This window comes from Malurus melanocephalus, unplaced genomic scaffold (assembly GCF_030028575.1).
Source record: "Malurus melanocephalus ecotype Western Australia unplaced genomic scaffold, MMel_1.1 scaffold_238, whole genome shotgun sequence".
Lineage (NCBI taxonomy): Eukaryota > Metazoa > Chordata > Aves > Passeriformes > Maluridae > Malurus > Malurus melanocephalus.
The window spans coordinates 1,045,960-1,073,088 of record NW_026623470.1 but is presented as its reverse complement, the minus strand read 5'-3'; the positions used below and the strand labels follow the sequence as shown (position 1 = coordinate 1,073,088).

The window sequence follows — 27,129 nt, the reverse complement described above, 5'->3', positions numbered from 1 at the left end:
TGTAACTTCGCCTTGCATTCCTAAACGGTGCGCAAATTTTGTCCAGGAAAGAGACAATGACTCAACTATACTTCGCAGGCAGGTAATTTATTTTCATGATAGGTTAAATGCAGGGAAGCTCAGTCGAAGTRTTTACTTTCTGAGAAAGTCTCATCTCATTAGATTTCTATAGTTGTGTTACATTTGGGAGCCAAGCAGCTTTTAGACACAACAGACTCTTTGCAGCTGAGGCTGTCATTTAATTCAAGAGTGTATTCTTTTTTCTTAAAAATCAGAGATTTTTAAATTTGTATATTCTACAATGCAATTCGATTAGCTTTGAGTATAGAAATTTTAATTTTTGCAACAGATATTTCGACCTATTTTTACAACTATGAAGGTTAAACTAACACATTTTTAATTGTTCCTTTGAATAATGATAATTCTGTATATTATAATTAGATTTTTTGTTTATGTGTCATATTTCTTGAGAGACAAATTATAATCCACTATTAACATTCCAATATAAATGCAAATAATTGAACAAATCTTTAGATATACATACATACATATGTGTGTGTGTGTGTGTGTGTGTGTGTGTGTGTGTGTGTGTGTGTGCACGATCACCTAATTTATACACATTTTACATTGGGTTTCTGCAACTCCAGAAACCTGAAGGGTAACCCAATTGGAAACATGTTCACACAGTGATATCAGTGCCTCAGTTCTGGAACCTAAGTTTGAAATTACTGACTCAGATTGACAATTCTTCCTCTTTAAAATGTCCTTCAAAACAAGAAAAGGGTTTGCGATAAATAATGGGGTTTTTTTTGTTGTTGTGGTTGATTTTTTTAAAAAAAATTAAATTGCAGTATTTAAAAATGCACAACAAATAGTGCATCCAATTAATTAGCCAGTTAAGGAAGACAGCTGTCCATTCCTGTCATTCTAAGGTTTTTAGTTACCAATGTGCACAATGACTCTCAGCTTGCTTTCAAACTTTTTTGGAGAGCAGTTATCAACTCTTARTTTCATACTTTGTAAAACRGTACACTTAAATGATCATGACTTTWCAAGACATTTTCAGGTGATGAAAATAGCTTTTCCATGACTCTAAACTTCTGAYTTTCTTTTCAGTAGCACATTACAAAACAATTTGGGATGATGCAAACAGCTTTTCTGTCATTCTAATTTACTAATTACACAAGTTCCTCATTTTAACAGCTCATTGTCTTGATGAATTGCCCAAATTTTGAATGTAAAGGACAATGAMCTGTCCTTTTGAGAATAAAAAAATAATTTCAAGTGAGCTCTGRAAAAGTCTGTATGATCCAGAAAGTGTCAGCACTTGAAGCATTACAGTAACTGTGCTCTACATTCTACTGTTACTGCTTTATATTGAACAGGAATAAAAGCATCCRTCAGAGGAACTGGTGAAATATTTGTTCTGTGTTTCTGTTTGTAGATTTGATTGATATAACTATTAAACCACAAGAAATTCTCACCTCACTTGAGTATGAAACACAGAATATAGCAGTCTACTTACAAAGATTTCTTGCTTATTGTATTAAGAAAGTTAAGAAGTTATGTATTGTTAAAACACAAGGCATTTTAAATCAATTTATTTGAAGGGATTATTGTGTACCATTAGCAAGGTGATAATTACATAAAAGGGAAAGGGTGTATGGTTTGGATTTTTTTTTCCTTAGGTAGTCAATTTCTATTCTTCCTAACTGCTTTTGGAATAAAAATGTCAGGATTCAGCAGAAAATATAACCCTGAGATGATCTTTATTCATGACCATAGCAATGTGATTGGGACTATTTGACAAGTTTTTAAATGTAAATCAAACGTGTGTCTTAGACACAAGGAAAAAAAGATTCTCTGTAAATTTTGCAATTGTCTGCTTCCAAAATCAATCTATGTATGATACAAAAAGCTACAACTTTCAAGTGTTTTAAAAATGTAAGATCCATAAAACAATGATGATAAGGCTGATAATATTTTCCACATCCAGCCCTTCAAAAAATCTACTTTACATGAACCTAAAGGCCCCACTGATTTGTAGCAAGATGGAAAACATAAGTGCAAATGAGTGCATTAATTTTGCTYGTACTTTTAAAGACATTTTAATCTAAATCTCTGTCAATTTGGAATAAGCACCTGAATTTAAATGTCATTATGAAAAGTAATTGCTCATTCTTTTCCAAAGCATGACTACATTACCACTTCAGGACTTYTCAAATGAATAGTGATATGGTGAGCATGATGAGCTTGTAGTAGAATTGCTTTTTTTCTATGAAAGATTTTAAGCTTCTTTAAGAAAAGCAAGAAAAGAGCATGGTGAGTTTGTAGTAGAACTGCTTTTTTGAGTAAAAGATTTTAAGCTTCTGTAAGAAAATCAAGAAAATAATTGAAGGCTTTAGGTTTTTGGGTTCTTTTACTCTAACTAATAAAATCAGGAGACTGTTGTGAGATCTAGCGGCAAGTAGTTTGATGTCCTCAGCAGGACACCAAAGTCAGAAGCAACGCTGTAAATTCAGTGTGGGGCTTCGACACTATGCTAAGTGTGGCCTGAATCTCTGGGGCTTCCCTTTGATGCAAGTGCAGTATATTAACTGGAAAAGCATTCACTTTTATTTGTCTGTACTGTCTGCGACAGCAATATCGCCTCATTTAGGCTAGTTCAACATGAAAATGCACAGAGAAGCAATCTGTTATAAATTAGCACAGCTCCCCTTTCATTTTACTAGCTAGTAATTGGAAGGGGTTACAAAAGTGTAATTTATCAGATTATATGTGTTTATCTTTTTGTGGGGACAGCATGCCTTTGGTGAATTTTCCTACGCACCCTGAGGGAATAATCTTTCCTTGATGTCCATTAGATCTGAAAGAAAACAATGACGCCTGTGAAATATAGGAGTATAATTTGCTGGGTTTGAGAAGCAGCAGTTTCCCAGACATCTAAAATGGTATTAATGACTTTATTAGAACCTTACCGTTCCTTGGAAATGCTTTTGCTCTCTCGTTTCCAAATGGTCTTGAAGTCACTGCAGAATTCGTACCACACCGTGAAAACATAGTTTGGTGTGATCTCCTTCTCTCCAGGCTTTGGCTTTATCCCAAAGTATCCCACTGTTTCTTCAAAGCTGCAAGGGAGGGGGAAAAAAAACAGTCAACATGTAAGCCCACTTGGGAAAGTTTCTCTGATTCAGTAGTCAAGGCTGGTAATTACCATAACTTCCCCTTAGCCTTGGAAATTATAGCAGCAATTCATGCTAAGAATAACCAACCCTCTAACACCCACCTCATTTCCAGGAGGGTAACTTACAGATGCACAAGTCACCATACAGATATGTCRCACTGGCAGATCATGGACATTCAATTATAATGGGAAAAACTTAGCTTCTTGCATTACAGAATATGCTATATTGCATTTATTTCATTTTATTCTGCTACATTCCATGAAGATTTTATTCTCCCACTTATCTTTACAGAAGGCCTATATGAGAGTCACACTCCAAGTCAGGAAAAAATCTCCAGGTTTGCTGAAAAYAACCTTCTAGGTATTAAAGGAGAATTGGGAGTAGCCAAGCCACAGACATTGCCAAGAGTCAGTTTGCAAAGGTTTTACTGAAAAGAATGTCCTTCCACATGTATCAACTGTAATTTGTTAAACAAAATGTATTAGTAATATTGATTTATKGAATATTTTACTATCCATCTATAAATCAATTAATCCCACTTTTTCCATACTTTGACTCCGTTGGCCTAAGWAAGGCATAGACATTCAGGCAGTAAAACCATTAAGATTTCAATTGAATGCTGCATACTAAGTGCTGAAAATGTTCAGTGATGAYGAAATACATTTTTATGCCATCAAGTAGTTAATCAGTTACTTAAATATTCTGTAAAACTCCTGTTTGGTTCAATGTTGACAGTAATTAAAGCTTTAAACACTGTACACTGTTTGGATAAAAACTCAGAAATTTTTTCTGGAAGATTACTTAAGAGTTTTTCAGAAAATGCATTACTTCTTTGAAATACAGATCCTTTTTGTTTTTTTTTTTTTTTCACAGATCCTTTTTAATATAATTCTTAAATTCAATAATACCTTTGACCAAAATAAACTGCTAGAAAACACTAGCAAAACCTTACCATTTTTGAGCATTTTCCAAACTGTTCTCTTCCTTCATCCGTTCTTCTTTAGCTGCCAATGAAAAACATTGTAAAGGTATAAATTACTGTCTTGCTGTGTTAGAGATTCCACAGATTAAACAGCTCYTATTTTCAAAACTACATAGTTTGTATGCTAAGTATAAAAAAGGGAGTAAACAYTTGCTAATTTTCAATTTTTATTTATTTCTTGTTTATAATGAATGCTTCTACTTAACTAATGTTATGTATTGGATTTGAAAAGTAATTTAAAAGTTGTGTCTGTTTCTTTATTGTTGCAGACCAGGACTTACAAATTTAAAGCTGTATCTGCAGCWTAAATAATTGGAAATTCAATTGGAATTGAACAGGTACCAAACATAGTTAACACCAACTGTTCAATACAGCTATCACATTTTGTTCTGGAAGCTGGAAAGTGAAAACACATGTACAAGGTTTTAAATGTATGGCATGTACATGATTTTTTTTGGAAAATCAACCAAGAGTTTGGAAGACAATGAATCTGAGTCCCTCTGTTACAGAATGCTCATATGAACTACTTAAAAGGATTTGATTTTCAAAAGATAGGCATTCTCTACTATTCAAAATGTTTCCTGACCTGGATACTCAATGCAAAAGCACAGAGATTTTGTTGATCAAGTCTTCTTAATACACAGGAGCAACTTCAGCTCCAGCAGAATACCACATATATAAAATAATACTGTTATGGAGAAGTTATTCCTAATCCACATTAGAATAATCCTGTAAGTGGTAATGTTAATATAAACAGAATTCAGACACTTTTTAATACCAAGATAAAGAACTTTATATTTTTGCCTCTCAGTCTACAAGAGTGCCTAGTTGAAATACAGTTACAAACTTGAGTTCACAGACAAGGCCACTGAGCAATTGGTCCTGAATGTCTCCATTTCATTGTATGGCTACTGGCAAAGAGGTTTTTATTGTGATAGTAAAAAAAAAAAAAAAAAAAAATTGATTGCCTCAGCATATTTGCTGTTAATTAAATAAGTTAATTTTAACTCATATGTTTCCGTACATTGGGTAAGTGTATTGGAGATATTTATTCCCATTATATCAATATGGCAATCCCCAGAAACAAAGTTTTGTACCCTTTGCAAGGAAAGCAATTAATTAGGTTCCCCACCTCAAATCTTGGTGGCAAGACAGCTGCAACACAAATATATAGGGCAGCTCTGATTTATTGCATTTATCTTAGAGTGCCAAAAATTTGTTTAAAATTAATCTAATATACTAATTTTTAACCCATTATACTCATTTTATATCATTAAAAGTAAAAAACATAGGTTGGAATTTCGATGAATCACAATTATATGAAGTTAACTACATAAGTTGAACTGTGTGTAAAATCATACAATTCATTATTACATTAATAATTTATTTCTGGTTTCTAAGGAGATGGAAAATTATGTAAAGCAAATTTCCCAACATAGCTACAATCCCAGCTGCAACAGAAGCTGAATATCTTCAGGTTCCTGCACATGAAACACAAGAACTAACAAGGACAATGTGTTTATACAYTTATAGTTAGGTGGCAAGACCTGATTTACTGCGTTTTGATCGTGTAAGAACAGGATAAGGGAAGATAGTGGAAAGAAGTTTTAATTTTTCATACAAAGTAAAGAAAAAACATGACTTTTAGGAAGAAACACACAAAGTTTACATTAATGTAACAGTATGGGTATTTGTGTATCAATAAAAGGAAAATGAGGAAGGAAGAAAATACCTGTATTATATGGTGAACAGTATTTTCTGTATTTTTAACTGTAAACATGTCCCCCTAGGAATTGTTYAAAAGCATTTATTTGAAATTTAGATGTTGAGACTTGTTAAGAAAATAAATTAACAACTCCATATAAAAAAATTTGTAACATGTAAGACAAGAGATCAGAGCAATCCTCTAATCTTCCATAAAATTTCTAACTAATTTTCCACTCAAAATGTGTAATATCCTGCTCTTTTTCTCCCCCTCCACAACCTGCAATGACTTACAAAAACYAATCACTATAGGTTTCCATGAAACAATAATTTTTCCTCATCAGAGGCTTCAAAACCCCATAGTAAAGAGATCAACTGCTGTCTTAATTTGTGGAATTACTGAAGGCAATTAAAAAGAATTACATACATTAAAGAACYCTTTACTTTTAATTTCTCTAGTAACACCCCACTTGCTTGCACAGGATTTGCTTTTTGCAGAAGTGGAATCATGTAATCCTTTCATTCTTAGACCACATGTTTAATTTCAGTTTCATCAAGTCAAGAATATGTTAACAGCCACATCAGACTGGCACAGGGATTCATCCAGTCCAATATCCTGCCCCTGGCAGGCACTGAATTAGAATTATGCACCAGGACAAACACTTTCCCCCTGAGTGTTCTCTCTGCCTCTGAGATTCTGTAGTTCATACAAAATGTTTCCTGCACTGAATACCATTGTAATGTAATTCTCAATGGATTCTCTCTCAAGAACTTGCTTATTCTATGCTCAAGCTTTCATAGGCCTTTTAACTTCCACAACCTGTTGTGGCAAGCATTCTATAGCCCAGCTACATGCAGCACATTTTGTTTGTTTTTAAATGGACACCTGGTATCATCCCCTTATACCAGAGAAAATCCTGACAGCAGTAAACATCGAAATATGGTGTTACCAGCATRAGCTTTTTTGATTAGGATGCTTTTGAAGCAAATTTCCTCACTATCGCCATTTATGGAGCATTAACTTGGTTGCAGGTAAATTCCGGTGCTTGTAAACTGACTTCCATTAGGATGAAACTAAACAGGAAGCTCCACAGCAAATGCAGGCCAATACTTAACAGGGACAGGACCAAAATAACATTTGGGCCTTCAGGCAGCTTTGAACACATGAGGTGGAGATGCTCACCTCAGATTAAATTCAACTCAAAGTTTAAATCTCTACTGTAAACACATTGGCCTGACCCTCTGCTGACCCAGAGGTACTGCACCAACTTCTCATGATGTAGCTGTAGGTGTTCCACATTACATATATACAAATTACATTAGCTTTCTTCCAAATTACTTCCCATAAGCTCCATTTTGTATGGAGAAATCCTTCTGTCTGGCCTTGGACTCAAGGGGCTTGATTAGCTTTGACAATTACAGGGAATTGTCACAWGTAACATTTGCTATCTGGTATCACTTCTAAATGCAAGTTCTTAATATGCTCTATTGTTTGGATTAGTCCATATCCTGAATAAAGTATCAGATCCTTTCCCATAAAAAGGAAACAATCTTATTCAATGTAAAATCTTTGAATACAGATATGAAAGCCAGGAGCAATTAAGAATTTTGGTGTCTTTCTACAGACAAGAGCTTTGAAAGGAAAACAACTCTTTACAAAATACACAGTTCCAATTTGCTGTAAGTTATTTGTAATTCAGCTGAAGGCTTTGAAGAACAGCCACTAATCTTACTCATCTTGCCATCGATATCTAGCTCAAAGAGTAAGAGAATAAATAGATTATGATCCTATGAATTTGCCTTATGAATCAGATATTTGTGATGACTTCCTTTTACTGAAATGCAGAAGTCAGCATGACGATTCATGATCCTTCAACAGTTTAAAAAGAAAAGTAGCACTAAAGTGAAATGGTAAAAAAAATCCCCCCATTTACTTTTTCTACATAGTCTGCTTGTTGAGGATGGAAGAATATGTGAAATGCTACACTGAAAATGAGAAATTACTAGAAAATACTTATTGTTAACAGRCCTAATGTATGCACAGCAGCTTCCAGTTACAACAGAACCAATACCTCTTCATGCATCAGGCTACTGTGAAAGAGATCTCAAAAGAGGGATAATTTACATAAGTGTACTGATTTAGTTGCATACATCACAGCTTTTAAAAAAAAATTCAGTATCTTGCTACTTTGTGAATTGAAAGATCTGATGCCTTAAGTTTTTACCAATTTTCTTGGCATTTTATATTCCAAGGCTGAGTTCCTATGGTTCAAAACTATATGCTTCAAGAACTTTTAGAGACTGCTTTGTAAATTACAGGGTTTTCTGCAGGGGAAAAACACCACCCTAAAACAAGGTATTTGATATTTTTTTTTTTTGCCTTGATGAAGGAAATATGTATTTTCTGACTCATGTCTTCCATTCAATCACAGTTAAGACTGTGAAAAGAATCTAGGACAAGACACAGACAACAAAAAAAACCTCAACCAAAACTYGACCTTAAAAGCAAACAACAAACCCAACCAACCAAAACAAAATCCCTATTGACATTCCTCTTGGAACTTTACAAAGCCTGGACAGAGACTGTTAAAACACTGACAAAAGGTTATTATGACATTTCTAGCCTCACAGGAACCCCCCTTCCTTGTTAGTCAAAACTAAAACCTCTTAGGTAGACACGTTAAAATGTAGTCAAAACAYGAACCCCATCCTAGAAACATACTAACTCATGATTTAATGGCTGAGGAAGAAAAGCTTATCCCCAGAGAGGTTCAGCTGGATTATCTTTTCCCAAAGTAAGAGAAGTCACATTCTATGACATTATCAAGTTAGGAGAACAAGCGACAATTGTTCTTATTTTCTCGGGTCTTTGTTAAGCACCAAGACTTAGAACCACTTGAAAATTGAGATCCAAATCTCTTAGATATTATCATTGCTGATATATTTGGGTATCAGAATCTCAGAAGATTCCTAGGCTAGAAGTGTACTAGGTCTATCTCCACCCTCAAAAACAATTGTCATGCAACAGAATTTTTTTAATAACTATGTTTAATCAGGAACTTTAGAGAGTGGAAGAAAAAGTTCAAGGGTATSCTTGAACAAAAATTACTACAGAGGATCATCAAAAACTCTATTCTTTATGTMCAAAATCCTTGACATGCTCTACCTATTAGCATACTACACTATAGTAGTACAAAGACCAGCAAGATTTCAGTGGGATGAAATAAGAGTCTTTGGTTTTGATTTCAATAGATCTGTTAACAGTGAAAATTTTTGAATAGATTTAGTTTTTAAGAAATCCTTGACTCAAGATATACTGGCCTACAAGCAGTTGCATGGAAAACAAAATTTTCATAGGGCTGCACTTGCCAGTACATGAGCTGCAAAGAACTATCACAAGCAATCTACACCCTTGGGTTTAGCAATCTAAACCCTTTCCCAAGGGTCGCTAGTTTAGAATCACAGTGGGTTGACTGAGGCCAGTAGCTATGCATCACACAACCACTCACTCACTTTTACTCCTTCCCCCTCAACTGGACAGAGGAGAGAATAGGAAGAGTGAAAGAGATGTAAACTTACAGGTCAAGATAAACACAGTTCAATACACGAAGAAGAGGRGAAGAACAAAGCGAAGTGATGCAAGAGCAATCTCTCCCCACCTCCCACAAGCAGAGTGATACCTAGCCATTTTTTGAGCAATACTACATCTCCCAAAATCCTTTCCTCTCCTTTTTCATTGCTGAGCATGACATTACATGCATGGAATATCCCTCTGCTGAGTCGGTCAGCTAACTAGGTTGTGACCCCTTCCAATCCTTGCTCACCCTGGCCTATTGCTGAGGGGACAGAGTGAGACAAAGAGCAAATCTTGACAATGGGCAAATGCTGCTCAACAACAGCCAAAACACTGCTGTGCTATCAATACTGTTTTAGCACAAATCCAAAACACTTCCCCATACCAGCTGCTATGAACTTCATCCCAGCTGGACCCAATACAACAGCACACAGCCATACAGACTAATCATACAGCCATATAGATGAATCCTAAGATTTAGATAAATTRGATCATTTGGGCTGTTTATATACATAATAATCAAGATTATAGTTATTTTAAAAATTACAATCAAGGTGTCTAGCAACTTGATTCAGCATATTAAACAATCTGTAGTTTTCAATGCAGTATGAAGCTCTATTGTTTTAGCTGATGTAGCTAACAGCATGTAGCTAACAATTCATAAAAGTGTTCATCAAAAGTATCATTAATACTGATTCGATCTTTTTATTCTTTGTGTTTTCCCACTAGCAAAAGACTGGGCTCTGCACAAAAGGCCATGAATAGAATACACTGCAAATGTCATAAACTAATTTATATTATATAACATGTGGAATTGWATTTCAATATCTGACCCTTCCAGAATCTGCTTTCTGTAAATGTGAATTTTAATGGAATGGAAATAAAATTAATAGCACTTTTTAAAYAAATTAACTAATGACAAGTGCAAATAAACAAGTATTCATACATGAATATGAAAATCCACAAAGTATATGAGTACAAAAGAATGTAAAATCAGAAATTGGATTGTCTTCATTTTCCTTTTTTTTTTTCCTTCATTATCAAACTGGAACATACTGTTTTTTAAGAGCATGCTTTGACTAACAAAACCTAGTCTGGTATTCAGTATGAAAATGGGGGTCTCAAAATTATTAAAGACATGGAAATTCAATGTCTAATTTAGTGTCATATGCTAACATGATGAAGTTTTTCATTTCATACAGACTGAACCCAATTTTACAATTGCTTTACTTTTTGTAAAGGTATAATAAAGAACATAGCAGTAGAGGGTACRAAAGTTATCAAAAATTAGGTACTCAGCAAAAATGAATCTTGCAATTTCAGATACTTATACCTTTCATTCTAATTACTGAGTAGGTTTTCTCAAGAACATTAAATTTCTAACAAATTATGATGTTTCAAAAATTCTAGAGGAGTTGCTTCTGATCTAGGAAGAGATACTCTCAACAAACATCTATCTGTCTAGAGCTATACATAAAACCTGAATGTTCTTCTACTTCTACAGTATTATATTGAGTTACTTCTAAAATAACCTTGTATTTTGAGGAACAGTATTACTTTTAATTAGTTCTAACCAAAAGGATTCTTATTACTTAGTTGACATATATAAACATAGCAAACATGAGAATACATACAACATAAAACATTTTCTGTTGTTTTTTTTTGTACTGCATTGAATTTCACATGTATAAAAAACATATGACTGCAAATTATTTCACATGGCTACAGTCTACTGTTCTCATGCTGGAACTTTTTTGTCTTACAAAAATTTTGTATTTCAGAAATAATGAAAAAAACTTGTATGTTCTATACACAGCTTCATAGCAAGTAATTTTCTAACAKGTATTACTTCATAAACTGTTTCAGCTAGTTAATAATTTCTAATTGGTAGGCTTTATGAAGTAAGGGAATTCAACAGATGGCCTGGAAATTGTATGTAAATATCTGATTGTAGGATTAATACAGTTCTGTATTGCAGCCTATTAGAAGGTAAAAAATCCCCAAATGAAACAATCCCATGTCCATGAAGAGATCTTTATTCTATGCTGTCAATTAAACAAGGTCTGGAAGAATGGAATCAATGAAACTTGGTCTACTGTGGGTCTGCACTTTAGTTAGTTCCCAGATGAATTCATTAATATTTAATTAAGGGKTGAGTTCAAGATACAGCCTTTCTCTTCCTGGAAGGCTAATAGGGTCACTCTTGTCTATTAAGCCACATATTTTTATCGAGATTTTAAGGGCTTAATATCTCAGGATCTCTAACCCTATCACATTTAATCAAAATTGGACAATGCATTAAAAATCATTGGCAGGGGGTTAATCAACAGGCAGTATGATCACATAAGTCTTCTTTTATCTTTTCTTTAAATTAAAAAAGATCACATTTTTAACATGAAATTTGGCTATGTCTTGTTTTGAGATGGTTTAAATACTGGTATAGACAACTTAAATCCTTTCAAAACAATCTTAACACTTGCTGCCATGAGGTCTTAATCACCCTTCCTTCAAACAGTTCTCACAAGTTTATTTTCCTCTGCAGTGGTGAAAAAGTTATTTTAACTAAGAAACTCACATCCAGTGATGAAAATGTACAAATGTTTCTACAGTAAAAACAGTCTCTGTACAGTCTTGGAAACCTGCTTAACAAACAAGTATCCCACAAGTTATCAGGAATATAAGTTGTCAATCTGTATCTTAGGTATGGGTCAAGAAATAATTATATATATTTACAAAAATATATCATTAATGAACATTCACCATATAAAATTGTTGAATCTTAGATTCAGCATTTTTAATGTTACAAAAACATAACAAATTAAACACTTGCACACACACAGAGACACAACACCAGCAGACACAACACCAGCAGAACATGCTCAAGCAACACATTCAAGAAAGTGTTTATTATCATAGGTAATAAAAAACCTAGGAAATTATGTTTTCTTTTAAAAGTGATAATGCTGTCTATAAATGTGCCAGAACAAAGTGTTGAAGGTCATTTTACTAGAACATTAAAACTAACTATGAAGAAGTGTTATATTTATTTTCGTAAACTCCTCTGTCTTAAAATGTGTTTCTTAGTATGATGTTTCTATTGTATTTTGTGAAAGATTTTTAAACTGAAACAAAATTAGCYTCCTTAGAAAAGGGGATTTTTTTCATTAAAACAAGGACTAACATTAGTCTTATTTTCCTGCATCCTAGAGGCATTAATTACAAAACAAGAATTAACATCGCATTTTTCAATTTTATTTATTCAATTAATTATTTGGTGCTCCAATCTGTTAAAATATAACCGAGACATTAATCCCTCATTCTTCCACACTTGGGGTTCCAGATAACAAATATTTTTAGAAGCCTGTTAGTACTTAAACACTAGAGAGATACATATTTTAATTCTACTTTCTTTCTAATAAATTCTTATAATGTTGTGTTTTAATTCCAAGATTAATCTCTGACTAAATGTATCTAAACAGTTTACGGAACTGAAAAATTAGTTCTAATCCTTTCAAACAGAAAAAGGTTAAATCGAATCTGTTCTGTGTCTGGGAAAACTAACCATCCAGATTATCTGTAATTACCATCTTATTTTGTAAGCAGAACTAAAAACATTAAAGATCGGCCCATTCTTATACCAAGAACARTATTTTTAAATAGCTGAATGATTACTGAAAGCCAATAAGAACCAGGAGATCATTTCAAAAAGAAAAGAATATTATTTAAGAAAAAAAAAATTGATAGTGAACCAGCTGCTAATCTAGTGGGTAAAGAATAAATAATTATACAAACACAATCAAACTAATTTCAGAAAAGCTTTATGAAAATTGTGGCCTGAAAATCTGAGGAGAGAAAATCCATAGCAGTGCCTCCTCCTGTGGAATGATAACAGTGATTTAAGAAGCTCAAGTTTTTTCTGCTGATTGAGCTCAGACAAGATTGGTTTCACATGATCAGCTAAAGTACAGAAATACACGATGTGTAGTGGCCCCACACGTTTGAACACACTAGGACATGCACTTCTAGGTGATCCAAACCTTGGGGGTGGGGGGTTAAAAGCTGCTGCTTTGTTTTCCCTGCATTTTCCCCTCATTAGGATACACTCCTCCTGCAAAGTAAGCCACTTCTGGTGGTCRGGAGCAAAGTCTCATTGTAAATGCACAGCAGGATAGTGGCAAAGCTGAGATTAATTCTCCATAGATTTATATAGACCTTTCTCACTGTTGATTGCTTGTACTGTTTCAAAGGTGTGTATGTTGCCTTTTTTTATTGCTGGTTACTGACTTTATTCCAGCATATGGTGGTTGGCGCCATGACACAAAGTGAACATTTTATACTAGAATTAAAGTGGATATTTGACAGTTTCTGTCAGAAAGTTCAGAGCAAAGAATTTGTGAGACAAGATTTATTGCATATTTTATGTGGGACACATCTGTTTCTTTGCTACATTTCTCTTTAAACAGAAAAATAGCAATGAAGTTTCTTTAAGAAACAAAGACTGTCAATAAAAAGCATGAACAGAAAAAATTACATTATTGAGAATGAATTTAATCCTTCTGACCTTCTGAAAATGTGTTGCTTGGAAGTATGACAGTCACCTTCCCCTTTTTGTTCAGCAATATAGACTTTTCAAATATATTGAAAAGGCCTTATGAAACYCTATTTTGAAAAGGCCTTATGAAACTCTWGATCACTTATAAGAAGGYATACAGGGAACTCGCCCACATTTATCTATTAATATCACAAATATATAGTTTGGCCTCTGAAGTTCAATGAGGTTTTCTTAACACCTGAATCAAAACTGAATTTGAAGAACACCTAGCAAGATCTTGTTTTAAAAAAAAACTTGCGTGCATTAAACAAGAAATTAAAAATCTTTCAGTAAAATTCTAAATTTTTAACCACAACAGTACTGTTTATAAAGATTCATATTTAGTATGAAACCCTAAGATTCAGCTTGAGAAATATGACATTTAAATAAGTATAATTAAACAAGGAACAAGTACAAAAATAAAGAAAATATACTGCTCAAAAATCACATGTGCTGTTATGAAAAGGCATGCATGTCTTATTTAACTTCTAATTAAAAAAAAAAAAAAAATAGATAAATCCCTTCCCTTGGACTACATACATTCTAAAAAAATAGTTATTACAGCTGGTTAAAAATACTTATAGGCTCAATACTTTCTCAAACAAAAATGTAATTTACTCTACAAAATCACAAATATTTGCCAAATTACTTCATACTTCCAGTGCATTAATTCTTGGTTTTAACTCAAAGATCTTCTAGAAATTCAATTAATACAGGAAAATTTATCTAGCTACTAGTTCAAAAGGCCTGTAATTTTAAATGAAATGTGAAAGAAGAGTAAAACTTGAACAAACTTTGACCKGGAATATTTCTCCTTCTGGCCACAAATAAAATACAGGATACTAACATTAAAAAGTATTTTGTACAGGATTCTTTTTAATGTTTTCTTTTTTCTATAAGAAACACCAAACTGCATTCAAATACAAGGCATTGATTTTTTTTCTRAGCTTGCCTTCTTTGTGATAAACACATGGAAGAATGTATTTGAAAAAAGGATCTCTCAATTTCTAAACAAAAACCTAAAACTCAACAATGGGGCAAGGATCTTGGGAGAAGTAAGGCATGTGTGACACATTAGTCAGGTCATTAATTCATTCCCTGAAAGTACTCAGATACAACTGTGATGAGAGAAATGAGAGTGTATACAAAAGGAAAAGAAAAAACTCATGTTAGCTTAATTTAAGACTAGGAAAATAACAAGAGTTATTACACATTCTACCTGATCTATTTTGGTGTTTCACAGCTTGCTTATTTTCCGCTGAACTCTATGCTGGGAGCGTCTGGATTTTTTTCCCTGCAGAGTACATAAACATTTTTTAATGTTTATGTTTATCCTCATATGAAAGGAAAGAAGAAGATATGAGTATTAGCTGGCAGTAGCAGGGAATGTGAGTGCACCAGCTGAGCACATCACTGCAGAATTTGTGTCTGCGGTCCCTCTAGGCCTTTATTGTCACCTTAGTGTTTATGAGATACCTCCCAGCTCTTAGAAGTGGCTTTTACTCAAGAGTAACAGTAGATCTGTGCAAAAGACAATCCCAACTTTCCTATTAGCATAAGAGTTAAATACAATTGTAGTCAAAGTTTTATCTGACTACCATTTTGATTTGATTTTTTTATTAAACCCCACAAAAACTATTTCTGACAAAGATAATTAACACAAATCATTTGCATCTAAATTAATTCTGCTGTAATAAAAGACATAATGAGCTTAATTCCTCTTAGATATTTTCTCAGTTGGACCAAGAAAGTCTTGAATCTCAACTCAAAAAAACTTTWAAAAAATTTAAACTTAAAGAAGGTTAAAAATTATATAAGGTAAAAGTAATAATATACTTTGGAATTTATAACTACACAATATTAATTACATCAAATATTTAAAAGAGCCACTTATTTAAAAAAAAATAAGAAACAACATAAAATTATTGACAATATTTTTTAAATTTGAAAAGAAATTCTAATCCTCAGAAAATTTATTTCATTTACAACAAAACCAAACCTACATCAAATTACATTACAATGAAAAATCACTGGAATTTGAAAAGAAGAATAGCCAAAGTTCCCGTACCATTATTTCAAATAGAATAAGATCTCCTAACTAMATCTGGGGATTCTCTGTCCTAGGAACTGCCAATCACATGTGAGAAAAGAATTCCTGATGTATAAAGCTTAATAATATAGTAACATATATATTTTTGCCCTATCCAAATCTCTTTCAAGTCAATGCTAGGTCAAACCCTTTGCGTAAAACAGAAGTTAAGGAAATACACTATAAACATTTACTGATTAACTGTACTGATAACTCCACAGATAATCAMACCAAACACATTTTACAGAGCTGTTCTTCCTTTAGCACTATATCCTTTAACATTTGAAGATTTCTGCTTGGCCACAGAAGATAYACTATTGTGTCTAGTCAGGTATCCCTGCCTGTGCCAGGGCACCAGAAACCTCCACAATACCACATTCTGTTCCAAAACAGAACAGCAATAGAATGGCAACATTTTGTGGATGGAACTTTCACACTAAGACATTTCCAAGATGAAAGACTTTGTACACATGCTTTGTACAAACAGTTATATCTTAAAATATGCTGTTCAGAAGCTGAATTGAAGTACTTTAAAATATTTTTTGACACTTTCAAAATAGTTGACTTGGGACAACATTTAGATAGCTGAAAAATTCTGAAGCTAAGAAGCTTGAATTGATACTGTTCCGATAAATTTGATATACACATCTCTTAAGAGAAATAAAACTTCTGATTCCTCTACCTCGGTCAAGGTGTTCAAAAGCAGCACAGTAAAGGCTCTTCACAGGACAAAGATAAATTTTTAAGTATCTTGCCCTAACATCTGAACTATTTAGGCACAAAGATATCAGAGGAGTTGCAAGAAAGGTTGGTTGAATGATGACCTGAAATCAGACTTTTTTTTTCATTTAGAAGTCTGTCTTTAATCACAGCTGTAATCTCACAACACTGTATTATCCATATGGTTTTACTCTGTCATTCCTCAGTTTTGAGAGCTCAGTAGCAACCTACTGTTTTGTCCTTCAAATAGCTTGAAATGTCTGAAAACTGCCCTATGAACATTGTGATTGTTATTTTTATTCTCAAAACAGCAGTCCTGCTACATCCTGTTCAACAAGACTGCAGGTTTTACCTGTTCTTATTGCTTAAAAAGGAAATTGAAGTTTACAGCTTAAGAGAAACTAATTCAGAGAGGYTGAATTTTTTGATGAAATTTTCAGCATCTAGTATTTTTATCAATCATGCTCAAAAGCATTAAAACAGGATATTCATGTGCTTGCACAGGTCCAGAAAAATAATTGAGAAAAGTATTAACATATCAAAATTACAAAATTCTACAGAGGTATTCCATGTAATTGCATACCAGATTAAGCATGTTACTGTCATAATCAGTTTGCACTATATGATAGCAKTGAAGGGTATTTCCAAGCTTAACATAAAGACTATGGTGTAAAATTACAGAGCACAGGGAACAAACATAAGGTAAGAGTGACCAGTGTGAGGTTGTTACTGGGGTCTCTTGAGACCAAGGGTGTTTGGGTCTTTCATTATTTAAGTGCATGACCTGCAGTTCTGTTTACCTCTAAGTCTATGATAGAGAAGATGGAAGAAATCCAGTGGCACTGAACGGAAAATAGAGTTTACAATGAGAATTTCAAGAGGATGTTGAACTCTAGATAGCTGATACTGGTTATAGTAAAGGTATCAGTAATTGTAGGAATAGATCTTATGACTAATATACATCATATTTTTATATTAAATCAAGGGTATTAACATTAACATTCATTATATCACTTCCTATTGCTATCAATAAGAAATCCTTCTCTACCATGACATGCCAGTGACTTTGTAACAGCCTCGGCAATTCATTATAACACAATCAAATTGAAAGGAAGTTGGAAGACACTGTGTTCTATAAGAGATTCCTCATCCTCTAAGAGAGGATGACACTGCATTTTCAATTACCAGTTCTTCTAAATTACATTCTTATTACACTTTATAATAGAGTGTAACCTTCCAATTTTTASAGTAAGTCTTGGTATAGTGAAACTGGTCATAGCAATTTGATGTACATCTGTTTGAAAAATAATATATTGGAAGTTACCTCAAAAGTCATAGGTGTAATTAACACCAATTTTCAGGACTTTGATGCTGATTAATTCTTCTGGTAGTGTAGGAGAAAATRTTCATTTCAGAGCAAATTCTTGTTCTTTGAATCACCTCATTGTCAATATTGYATTACTTAGGAGGCATATGGATGCAATCACATTCCAGAACAACTTACTTGGTATCTTATGGACTGAGGCCATTGTCGAACTATACAATCTCAGAGCACCACAGCAAGAAGGTTCTGTGCTTTGCAGGCTCATGCCAATTTATGTAAATCACTCTTTCATCTGTTTAAATATRACAATCTTTGAGTGATGAAAACAGTTATGTCTGTCACAAACAGTTTGAAAGATTAAAGTAATTCTCCTGGCATATAAAACAGTGTTCCAGATCTAAACACAAACTTTGCCTGGTCTGTAATGTCATTGCTGGGAAGCATAAAAAGTTTTAAGCAAACATTATCACTGCAAGGAAGTATTACATATTTTTCATGTTTGACACTGGGCATAAATATCCTCCCACACTGTTTAATGTGAGAACTGCATATGTGTGGCAGAGATAATAAAACATCTCAGTGAAAACAAATTAAATGAAAAAATGGTTACRATAAGTAGAACAGAAAATAAAGCTTTGAAGTTAAAAGTCTTCATATCTGTACATTTTATTCACAAGAGGAAGAATCAGTATTTGATAATCAGAGTGGACAGTTACACAATCTGGAMGAGAGTCTCGTGCTTTGTAGGAATGATTATCTGTACAGAGAAATATTTTTTAGTTGATAGAAGTAGCTTCCTAATTGCAGGTAAGAAAGATCTGGCCAAGTGTAAGATTCTTGTAAACGCTTTTGCTCTTCTGCTGTTGTTTACACAGTACATAAACAGACAGCTGCTACTGAAACTCAGTGCTCTTAAAAATTATCCTTGTTTTCCTACTTCACTTGTTCAGCATTAAAACATTCAAGTGCTTYACAAATAAAATGGAACACAAGTACCATAATCTGATATGTATATTAAAGCAGAGGACTACAACACCAGTGGGAAGACAAGTATGTGACTTAATTTCATATACAGTTTTAGAATATTTCTCTTTCTTTCTGTTAATATTCTTCTTGGGGGAAAAAAACCCTGCAATTTTATTGCAGAGAAGCAAGAATTTTAAGCAGTTCCCAGAGATTTCTGATATTTTGGGATCTCATTACAGACAAGCTCCACCACACTGCTTTGAGGAACAATGTAAAATATAATCTCTATATCTGTCTTAAAAACAACAATTTAATATTGTCACACTATGAAAGGAAGTAAGTGCCAATGTAATTTTCTTCCTAATCTTTGACTGTATTAAGATGTATAAAGGTATGTCCTGTTGACAGTAAGAGAGAAAAAATAAGTATTATTGCATTGTGAAAATGCTGTGTTGGGAGTCTTCTTGACTTCTGATTCACTACTACTAAATKACATTAATATCTTGCTTTATACTTCATAATCTTCTTTGATAGAAAAAGAGCAGTTATGGGTGGAAATACCTTTTTTTCCCTAATATAATAAACTACGCTAATATCCTCCTACACCAAAAATACATATGGGGCCACAAACTAATAAAAGTTGCTTTCCCAGGGTTAATGTAAGTGCTACTAGATGAGAAGCATAAATCACCAAGTATGAGAACCTAAAGCACAAGAACATCTAGGAGAGAATATTTCTTTATCAAGGAACAAGTAGGAAATGATGAAGAAACTCAAAGTTGGCCAGCTGCTAGCTTTTATCATAGAAAGATAGAATGGTTTGGTTTGGATGGGACCCTAAAGATCATCTAGTTCCAACCCTGCTGCCATGGGGGTGTTTGGAACAACTAGACTATGTGCTTCAGAGCCCCATCCAACTGGGCCCTGAACACTTCCAGAGATGGAAAACCACAGCTTTTCTGGGAAAATTGTTCATATGCCTCACCAACCTCAAGGTAAAGAATGTCTTCTTAATATCTAATCTAAACCTATCCTTTCTCAGTTTGCAGCCATTCCCCCTTGTCCTATCACTACATATCCTAGCAAAAAGTCCCTCTCTGTGTCTCTTGTAGCTGACTTTAGATACTGGAAGACTGCTGTGAGATCTACCCAGAGCTTTCTCTTCTCCAGACTGAAKGGCCCCACTATCAGCTCCACCCCTCTGACCATCTTCATGGCCTTCCTAAYAGAATTTTTTATTTTCTTTCCCAATGGACTATCCTAACAATCCTCTGTGGTGCACTCCAACAGGCAAAACCAGAAATGTGGTTTAAAAACTCCTGTTCTACACCAGAAATACATTCAAAAGTGCACTGGACTGGATGCATGCCTAGGTAGCAGACTGGTTAAAATTATTAAGAAAAAACTCAACAGTTAAAAGTGGGTTTGTGGATTTTTTCCCATGTGGTTGCTAAGCTTCTCTGAAAAATGCACTAGCTGGCCTAATGCTGYGGTGACTCCTTAGGTCCATAACTCTATTTTTCTATTGCACAGTCCCTTACATAGCACAGTGTTGTACAGCACGTAGTACAGTGACGCACRGCAGTTGTAGCAATTAATCTAACCAATGTTTCCAAAGTGTTAGGCTAGAATTCTAAACACAGGACAATTTCTCTTTCTTTGGAATTAATAGATTACTCTATTTGAAAAATCCCTCCCTCTCAATCTTGCTTGTTACCTTGGACACTTCAGTGTATCATCCACCTTTCCCAAATAGCTTTGCTCTCCACTACTAATGGGTTTCAAAACCTGTTCTGTCTTGGCATTCAGACTACTTCCTTCCCTTCTGTTCTAAATTAAATTAATTCCTGTAATAGCACAGTCTTCATCACCAAGATGCTTTATTCTAAGTGAAATGAAGGAGCTATGCTCTTCCTATGCTAACAGCAATGAAGCATAAAGAGTTTTTCACTTTCACATTCCAGTACGTGAGGGAGGAAACCAACCACAGATTAAAGTTTTTATATGCTTTCTGACTTGGATGCACTGAAGAAAAATTTGGAAACAGATTYTGCAAGATCCTGCGTGAACCTGTCCTATGCATTTCCACATTTATTAAAATGGACAAACAATATGAAATAGTCAGGTGGCAAAATAAGTTTAGTTACCTACTCCTGTCATTTACTTTCTGTTTTGTATTGTTCTAGAGGGAATGCACAAGAAGACTAAGAAACACTATGAACAACACTAATGGTTAATGGCCAGAATCCCTTTTAGTTGCAGTAACCAAACTGCTTTTAATTCCTTTTCAAAATATAATATTTTGCATCTTTCTCATAGTCATCTAACTGTTGTAATTTTTTTTGCGTGAGATAACTTCAAATCAAAAGGAGAGTTTTCTTCTAAGAACTTCTGAACAAAAATTCAGTGAATTAAAGAGCATTCTAACCCACACATTAATTTCATGATTTCAAAGGTCTTCTTGCATATCTTGGCCATTTAAATGGAAAATAATTACAAACGTATTTTTAGCAGCCCCATACAGTAATTTCAAATGGAAATACACTAAGTGTATATCAATTTACASTAATTAGTAAGTCCCTATATTGTAGTAAAACTAATAATTTTTTGCACGTAATATAATTAGATTTACTAAAGATTATTTCAACTTTGAGAACAGTCTAAGCCTTTTCCAAAAAGTACAGGCGCATCAAATACAGCCAGTGAAGCATTAAGACAGTTTACACAAGATGTCTTTCATGTGGGATTCACAAAGTACTTGACAAAGATCATCTTTCACTACAAAAACCAGCAATAATCATTATTTAATGTTCTGTGTACCAGAAAAGTGGGGCACTCTCTGAAAAGGATATTAACCAACTCTACTAGCATCMCATGTAAAGTAGCTAAATGTGGAATAGAACCCAAAGCTTCTGGCACCTAATTCCCTGTTGAAGACACTGGGCTACATTACATCCAGTTATACAAAACAGCACTGACATCAGCAAAAGTACAGTTTATCCCCTCTAGCATTTCAGAATGTCAGTCTCCATAACACTCTCAGTGTTTTTTGTTACAACACAGCAAGTATTAGATTTAATTGGTATTAATTATAATTAGGAAATGTAAATATTTCTGTATAAGCAAACCAGGATTTTTTTTTTCTTACAGTATTTCCAACTTAGCATTGACTAGAAATGATGGGAATTGTGCAKGTGGGAAAAGAACCTAATAGCTACGAGTTCCAGCCCTATTTTCAAGCCAGGAGTTTCAGAGRAGCATCTGAGTTTTGGATACTTGCTGTGAGCTGGCAGAAAGATAACAGACAATTTTTTTCTTACATTTGCTTAAAGCAGCCACAACTCTTTTTTAAACAAACAAAACTGAAAACAGATGCTTATGGGATGCTCAGCATCAACAGTCAACTCCTAATTTCAGAGAAGCAGCTGAGTTTGCAGACACCTCTGAGCATGACATTTGTCTAAGGCCTATTCTAGTGTCATAAATCAAGATGGGTTTCTATTACTTTTACCTATCTTCAGTGTGGAAGYTTTTAGGATTTCCATTCTAATGCCACAGGAAGTACCATCAACCATTATAGAGATTCAACTCAGGTGGCTGACAGAAAAATAGAATCAATCATTATAGAATCTGACAACGTACTGAAAACTCATCTCAGAATAAGGTAGAGTAAGATGGCAAAAGATGAGAAGCTTARTTATACAAAATTATGAGTGTCTGAGGAGATACCATAAAGCACAACCTTACAAAGCAAAGGATAAGGGAACATAAGAAAAAGCAAGTACATGGACAAGTAAGTAATCCATGTGGTTTTGCTCTTTCTAGTATGCAAAAGACCTCACTAAAAAGTGTCAAATAAATTAAACATACAGAACTTACTGTCCTTGGATAGCATGCAGGAATGTATCCTCTCTTTTTTAAAAAACATATACATTATTCACACACATAAGGATAAAATTTTCTGTCACACAAAGATGAATGTATCTCAGTTTCCACATCAATAGGCATAAGCAGGGAAAATATTTAGAAAGTATGTTTTTCTATTTGAAACAATAATGGACAATTAAATTGCAATTTTATCTAAAGCAGAAATAGTCTTCTTCCAAGATTGGGTATTTTTATGATATTCCACTCATCAGAAAGTGGAGTATGATAAAAACAGTGGCTCAGCATTGCAGGAGAAACCAGGTACTGTGTTGTCTCTATATTTTGAGACTGTGTTRATATGATTTGCTATTCCTTCTGCTGGCTTTAACTGGGGTGGAGCTAACTGTCTTCACAGGAACTCCTGCTGTGCTGTAGATTGGATTTGTGAYGAAAACAGTGGTGATAATACATCCATGTTTTAGCTGCTGCTGAACAGTCTTGCACTGCATTCAGGCCTTCTCTATTTCTAAAGCTGATCTCCAGAAAGTAGGCTGGGGATGAACATGGAATTTGGAAGGGGCCAAGCTGAATCAACCAAAGGGATAATTCATACCACRTAACATCATCCTCAAAAATACACCAGGGAAAAGAARGAGGATGCAAGGGAGAAGTTCAGAGTTATGACGCTTGTCTTCCCAAGTAGTGGTTACACATGATGAAGTCCTGCTTTCCTGGTAATGTGAGATTTAGAAATGTGTGTTTTTAAATGGATCTTAGAAATACTGTGGCCAACAGGACTCGGGAAGTGATAAAACACCCGGTACTTGGCACTGGTGAGATCACAACTTGAATCCTGTGTTCAGTTTTAGGCCCCTCACACAAGAAAAACATTGAGGCATTGGAGYGTGTTCAGAGAAGATCAACGGAGCTGGTGAAGGGTCTGGAGGACAAGTCTGCTGAGCAGCAGCTGARGGAGCTGGGGATGTTTAGCCTGGGGAAAGGGAGGCTCGGGGAGACCTCATCACTCACTCTCAACAACTCCCTGAGAGTATAGTGAGGTGGGGGTCAGTCTCTTCTCGCACGTAACAAGTGATAACTGTGTCAGGGAAGGTTCAGATTGGATGTTAGGAAAAATTTCTTCTTGATRCTCACTAATACTAAGTAAATATTCTGGATGAGTAGATTCAGATAGCTCAACTGACTTCTCAAAATAGTAAATTGTTAAACTGTTTACCATTTCCATGAGAACAAGTCTCGTATCTGTCAGAAAAACAGAATTTATTTTGTTTACCAAAAAGCCTGTACTATTACAGGGGAGGGGGGAAGATCTCTTCCCATATATATTCTGCTCCATAAGCAGGTGATGGAGAACATATAGTCTGGGAAACAGGAGGGAGCAGGACTGTTGTTTTTAACAGAAACCTTCATTTACATTGTCTAGAACTGAGGATCAAATTGTACCTTGGATTTCACCCATTGTCTCCAGACTCTAAATCTGGTAAATCACTTTTTAAATGCTTATTTCTGTCTCACAAAAGACAAAATCTTTAAATATGAATAAGTCAGTTCATAAGCTCACGCTAGTGATAAAAGATGACAAGTATGTATGTGGACTTTCTCAAAAAGACTGTCTTCTACTCTAATCTTTCATAAACTTGAAGCTTTATATTCCCTATGATAAATTTYGTCTGTGATGAATATATTTTTCATTTTGCCTACAAACAGTAATAGAGAACAAAGCATACAATAACCAATGGGAAATGGGTGAGATCAAGAGAGCAATTATCTTTGACAAGTGATGTCTAAGATCTGTAAAACATATATCAACATATATTAACATATATTAGGCCCATTAGGAATATAATCCATAGGAATTTTCAGAGGAAACAGATACTTAATGCAGCTTACATKATGCATAACTTTGTAAACCACTATGCTATTTGGCAATAAGCTTTTTTTTCAGATGTGGTTACCTTTCTGGAAGAATTCCTCCAGTTTCTCCTTGAAGGGCTGGAGATGCTCTTCAGAAGACTCTCTGCAAACTAACTTCATCTGCTTTTCAGAGGCTACAAAAAAAGATGAGACACATTTRTGGAAGAAGTAATGTACCAGAAGTAGATTTTACCACCATAGGARCTTACATCTAAATTAGTCACCTGAACTTACTTTAGAGGTAGTAAAGAAGCACTAAGGAATCCAGCAATTACATAAAATAAAAAAATACCAATACTAGCTAGCATACTAAATAAAAAATTCTATATGCGTTTAAAGACTAGAATTTGTCTTTAGTAAGAAATTTGTCCTAAAATGCTTTGGCAATGTGCTAAGGCTTGCTACAAACATATCCTGCCTCACACACAAACTCTACATGGAATACCTAAAGCTTTAAACTTTCTTTCTGTGCYGAGTGGAGGATGCCTGATATCTGGATTGATTTTAACCACTGATTTAGTCAGTGCCAAGCATCCTATCCTCAACCATTTTTTGTGAAACAGATGCAGGAATTCAGCATTACTTAAGTATTCCATCTCCAGACCGTGATATGAAACWGTAGAAGTCTGTAAGAAAGTTAACTGACGTTTAAGTGCAATTTGTTTGCTATTTAATCTATCTATTTTAAGAACTGATGCCATGCCAATTTCTAAAAAAATTCATGCTCTTCTGCCAATGAATTTTAAAATGCCTAGAATTTCTAGCAAACTTTGTGCATCCCAGTGCTCCACATTAAAGATGAAGGGAGACAGAAATCAAAATGAAATTACTTTACCATTTAGCAACTGAATTTATGAACCACTACAAGATTATTCTTTCACAACTCCTCATTCCCAAGAGCCTAAATTTAGATGGAAACTTATTTTGGCTTAAACTTGACACTTACAGTTTGTCTGCATGAACTGTATGCACACCATATTGCTACCATMATTAAACAGAAAATAATGCAAAACTGTGGAAATGCAAGTTGAGTGTAATTAATGTCACAGTAATTTAAATTTGTAGTGTAGTGCAAAAAGACAACAGAAGGTTGAAAGCAGATGCATACGTTTTACTGTGCAAGCAGTGTCGTGCCTGCAATACCCTTGGACCATCAGGACTTACTGCAAGAAGCACAACTTTTCAATTAATTGAGAGTAGAAATACATTTGGACAATTCTTACAGAAAAATACCGAAAAAATATCTGTTCCCACTTAAGAGTRTATTTTAATTTAGCACCCCTCCACAACTCATATAGGTTGTGTAAAATGGCCTGGGTTACAACTTATCTTTAAGCTAAAGTTTTGACACTTRTACAGTATGACAAACCCTTCAAATGATTCAGATGGATATTTGTTCAAATATTCAAATGGATATTTGTTTGCATGCCAGATAGTAGGCAGAAGGAGTGGTAATTTAAACACACTAGACAGGGAAAGAAARTATTTTATTAGCTGTTCAGTTATGTGTCTTTAGTAATTTAAATTAAACAAAAAAATCAGAAACCAGGGAAGTTTATAAGACATCTTAGGGTAACTACCATTCACTGAATTTCCCGTATATAAGGTTTTTTGTTTAGCTGGTTTTTTATTTACTTGAAACATAATGTTAAAAAAGAAAAACGTCATGCCAAACRTTATATAAAAAATGCTAAAGCTGAAAAGTCTAGTTCCATTAATTGCTTTGATTTTCCTTGCTAAAAATACTATAATATGAGGGAATATTACATCTATTATTTATATTTTGTTCTCATATTAACTAAAGGACAAACCTTTTCCTCTTTARAAGAAAATTACGTCAGAAAAGTTTTTATTAGAATGATTTGGAGATAAAGGATCCTATTACGCACTCCTTCTTTTAAATACACATTGAAAAGCTCCTCTCTGAATAAATGTCGTTCYGAAATTCTGAGGAATCGGAGGGAATTGTGAGGAAGTTGACAGCTATCACACCATACATAAATTTCTTCTCTCACCATCTCATTCCAAAATAATGATTTGGGATAGTAAAAAACCTGTTTCAGCATTACCAAGTTCAAACAGATTCTCCACTAATGTAATAAACTTTTGATTCTTTTCCTTGGTAGGAGCTGTATGTTAGTGAAATTGAATGTAACAGGCTACTTTGAAAATTGTTTATTTCTAAATGAGCTATT

At 34.1% G+C, this 27,129-nt stretch overlaps 1 protein-coding gene across 4 annotated transcripts in view; it reads right to left on the bottom strand.

Annotated features, from left to right (window-relative positions):
- Window positions 1–27,129, bottom strand: part of FMN1 (formin 1) — a 150,429-nt gene that overhangs the window by 6,343 nt on the left and 116,957 nt on the right. For all 4 annotated transcript variants that reach the window (XM_057375088.1, XM_057375089.1, XM_057375090.1 and 1 more), the window contains 3 exons: window positions 24,976–25,068; window positions 4,138–4,189; window positions 2,979–3,128 (listed from right to left, as the gene is read on the bottom strand). In XM_057375088.1, the coding sequence (XP_057231071.1) occupies window positions 2,979–3,128; window positions 4,138–4,189; window positions 24,976–25,068 (295 nt within the window). The remainder of the gene's footprint in view (window positions 1–2,978; window positions 3,129–4,137; window positions 4,190–24,975; window positions 25,069–27,129) is intronic.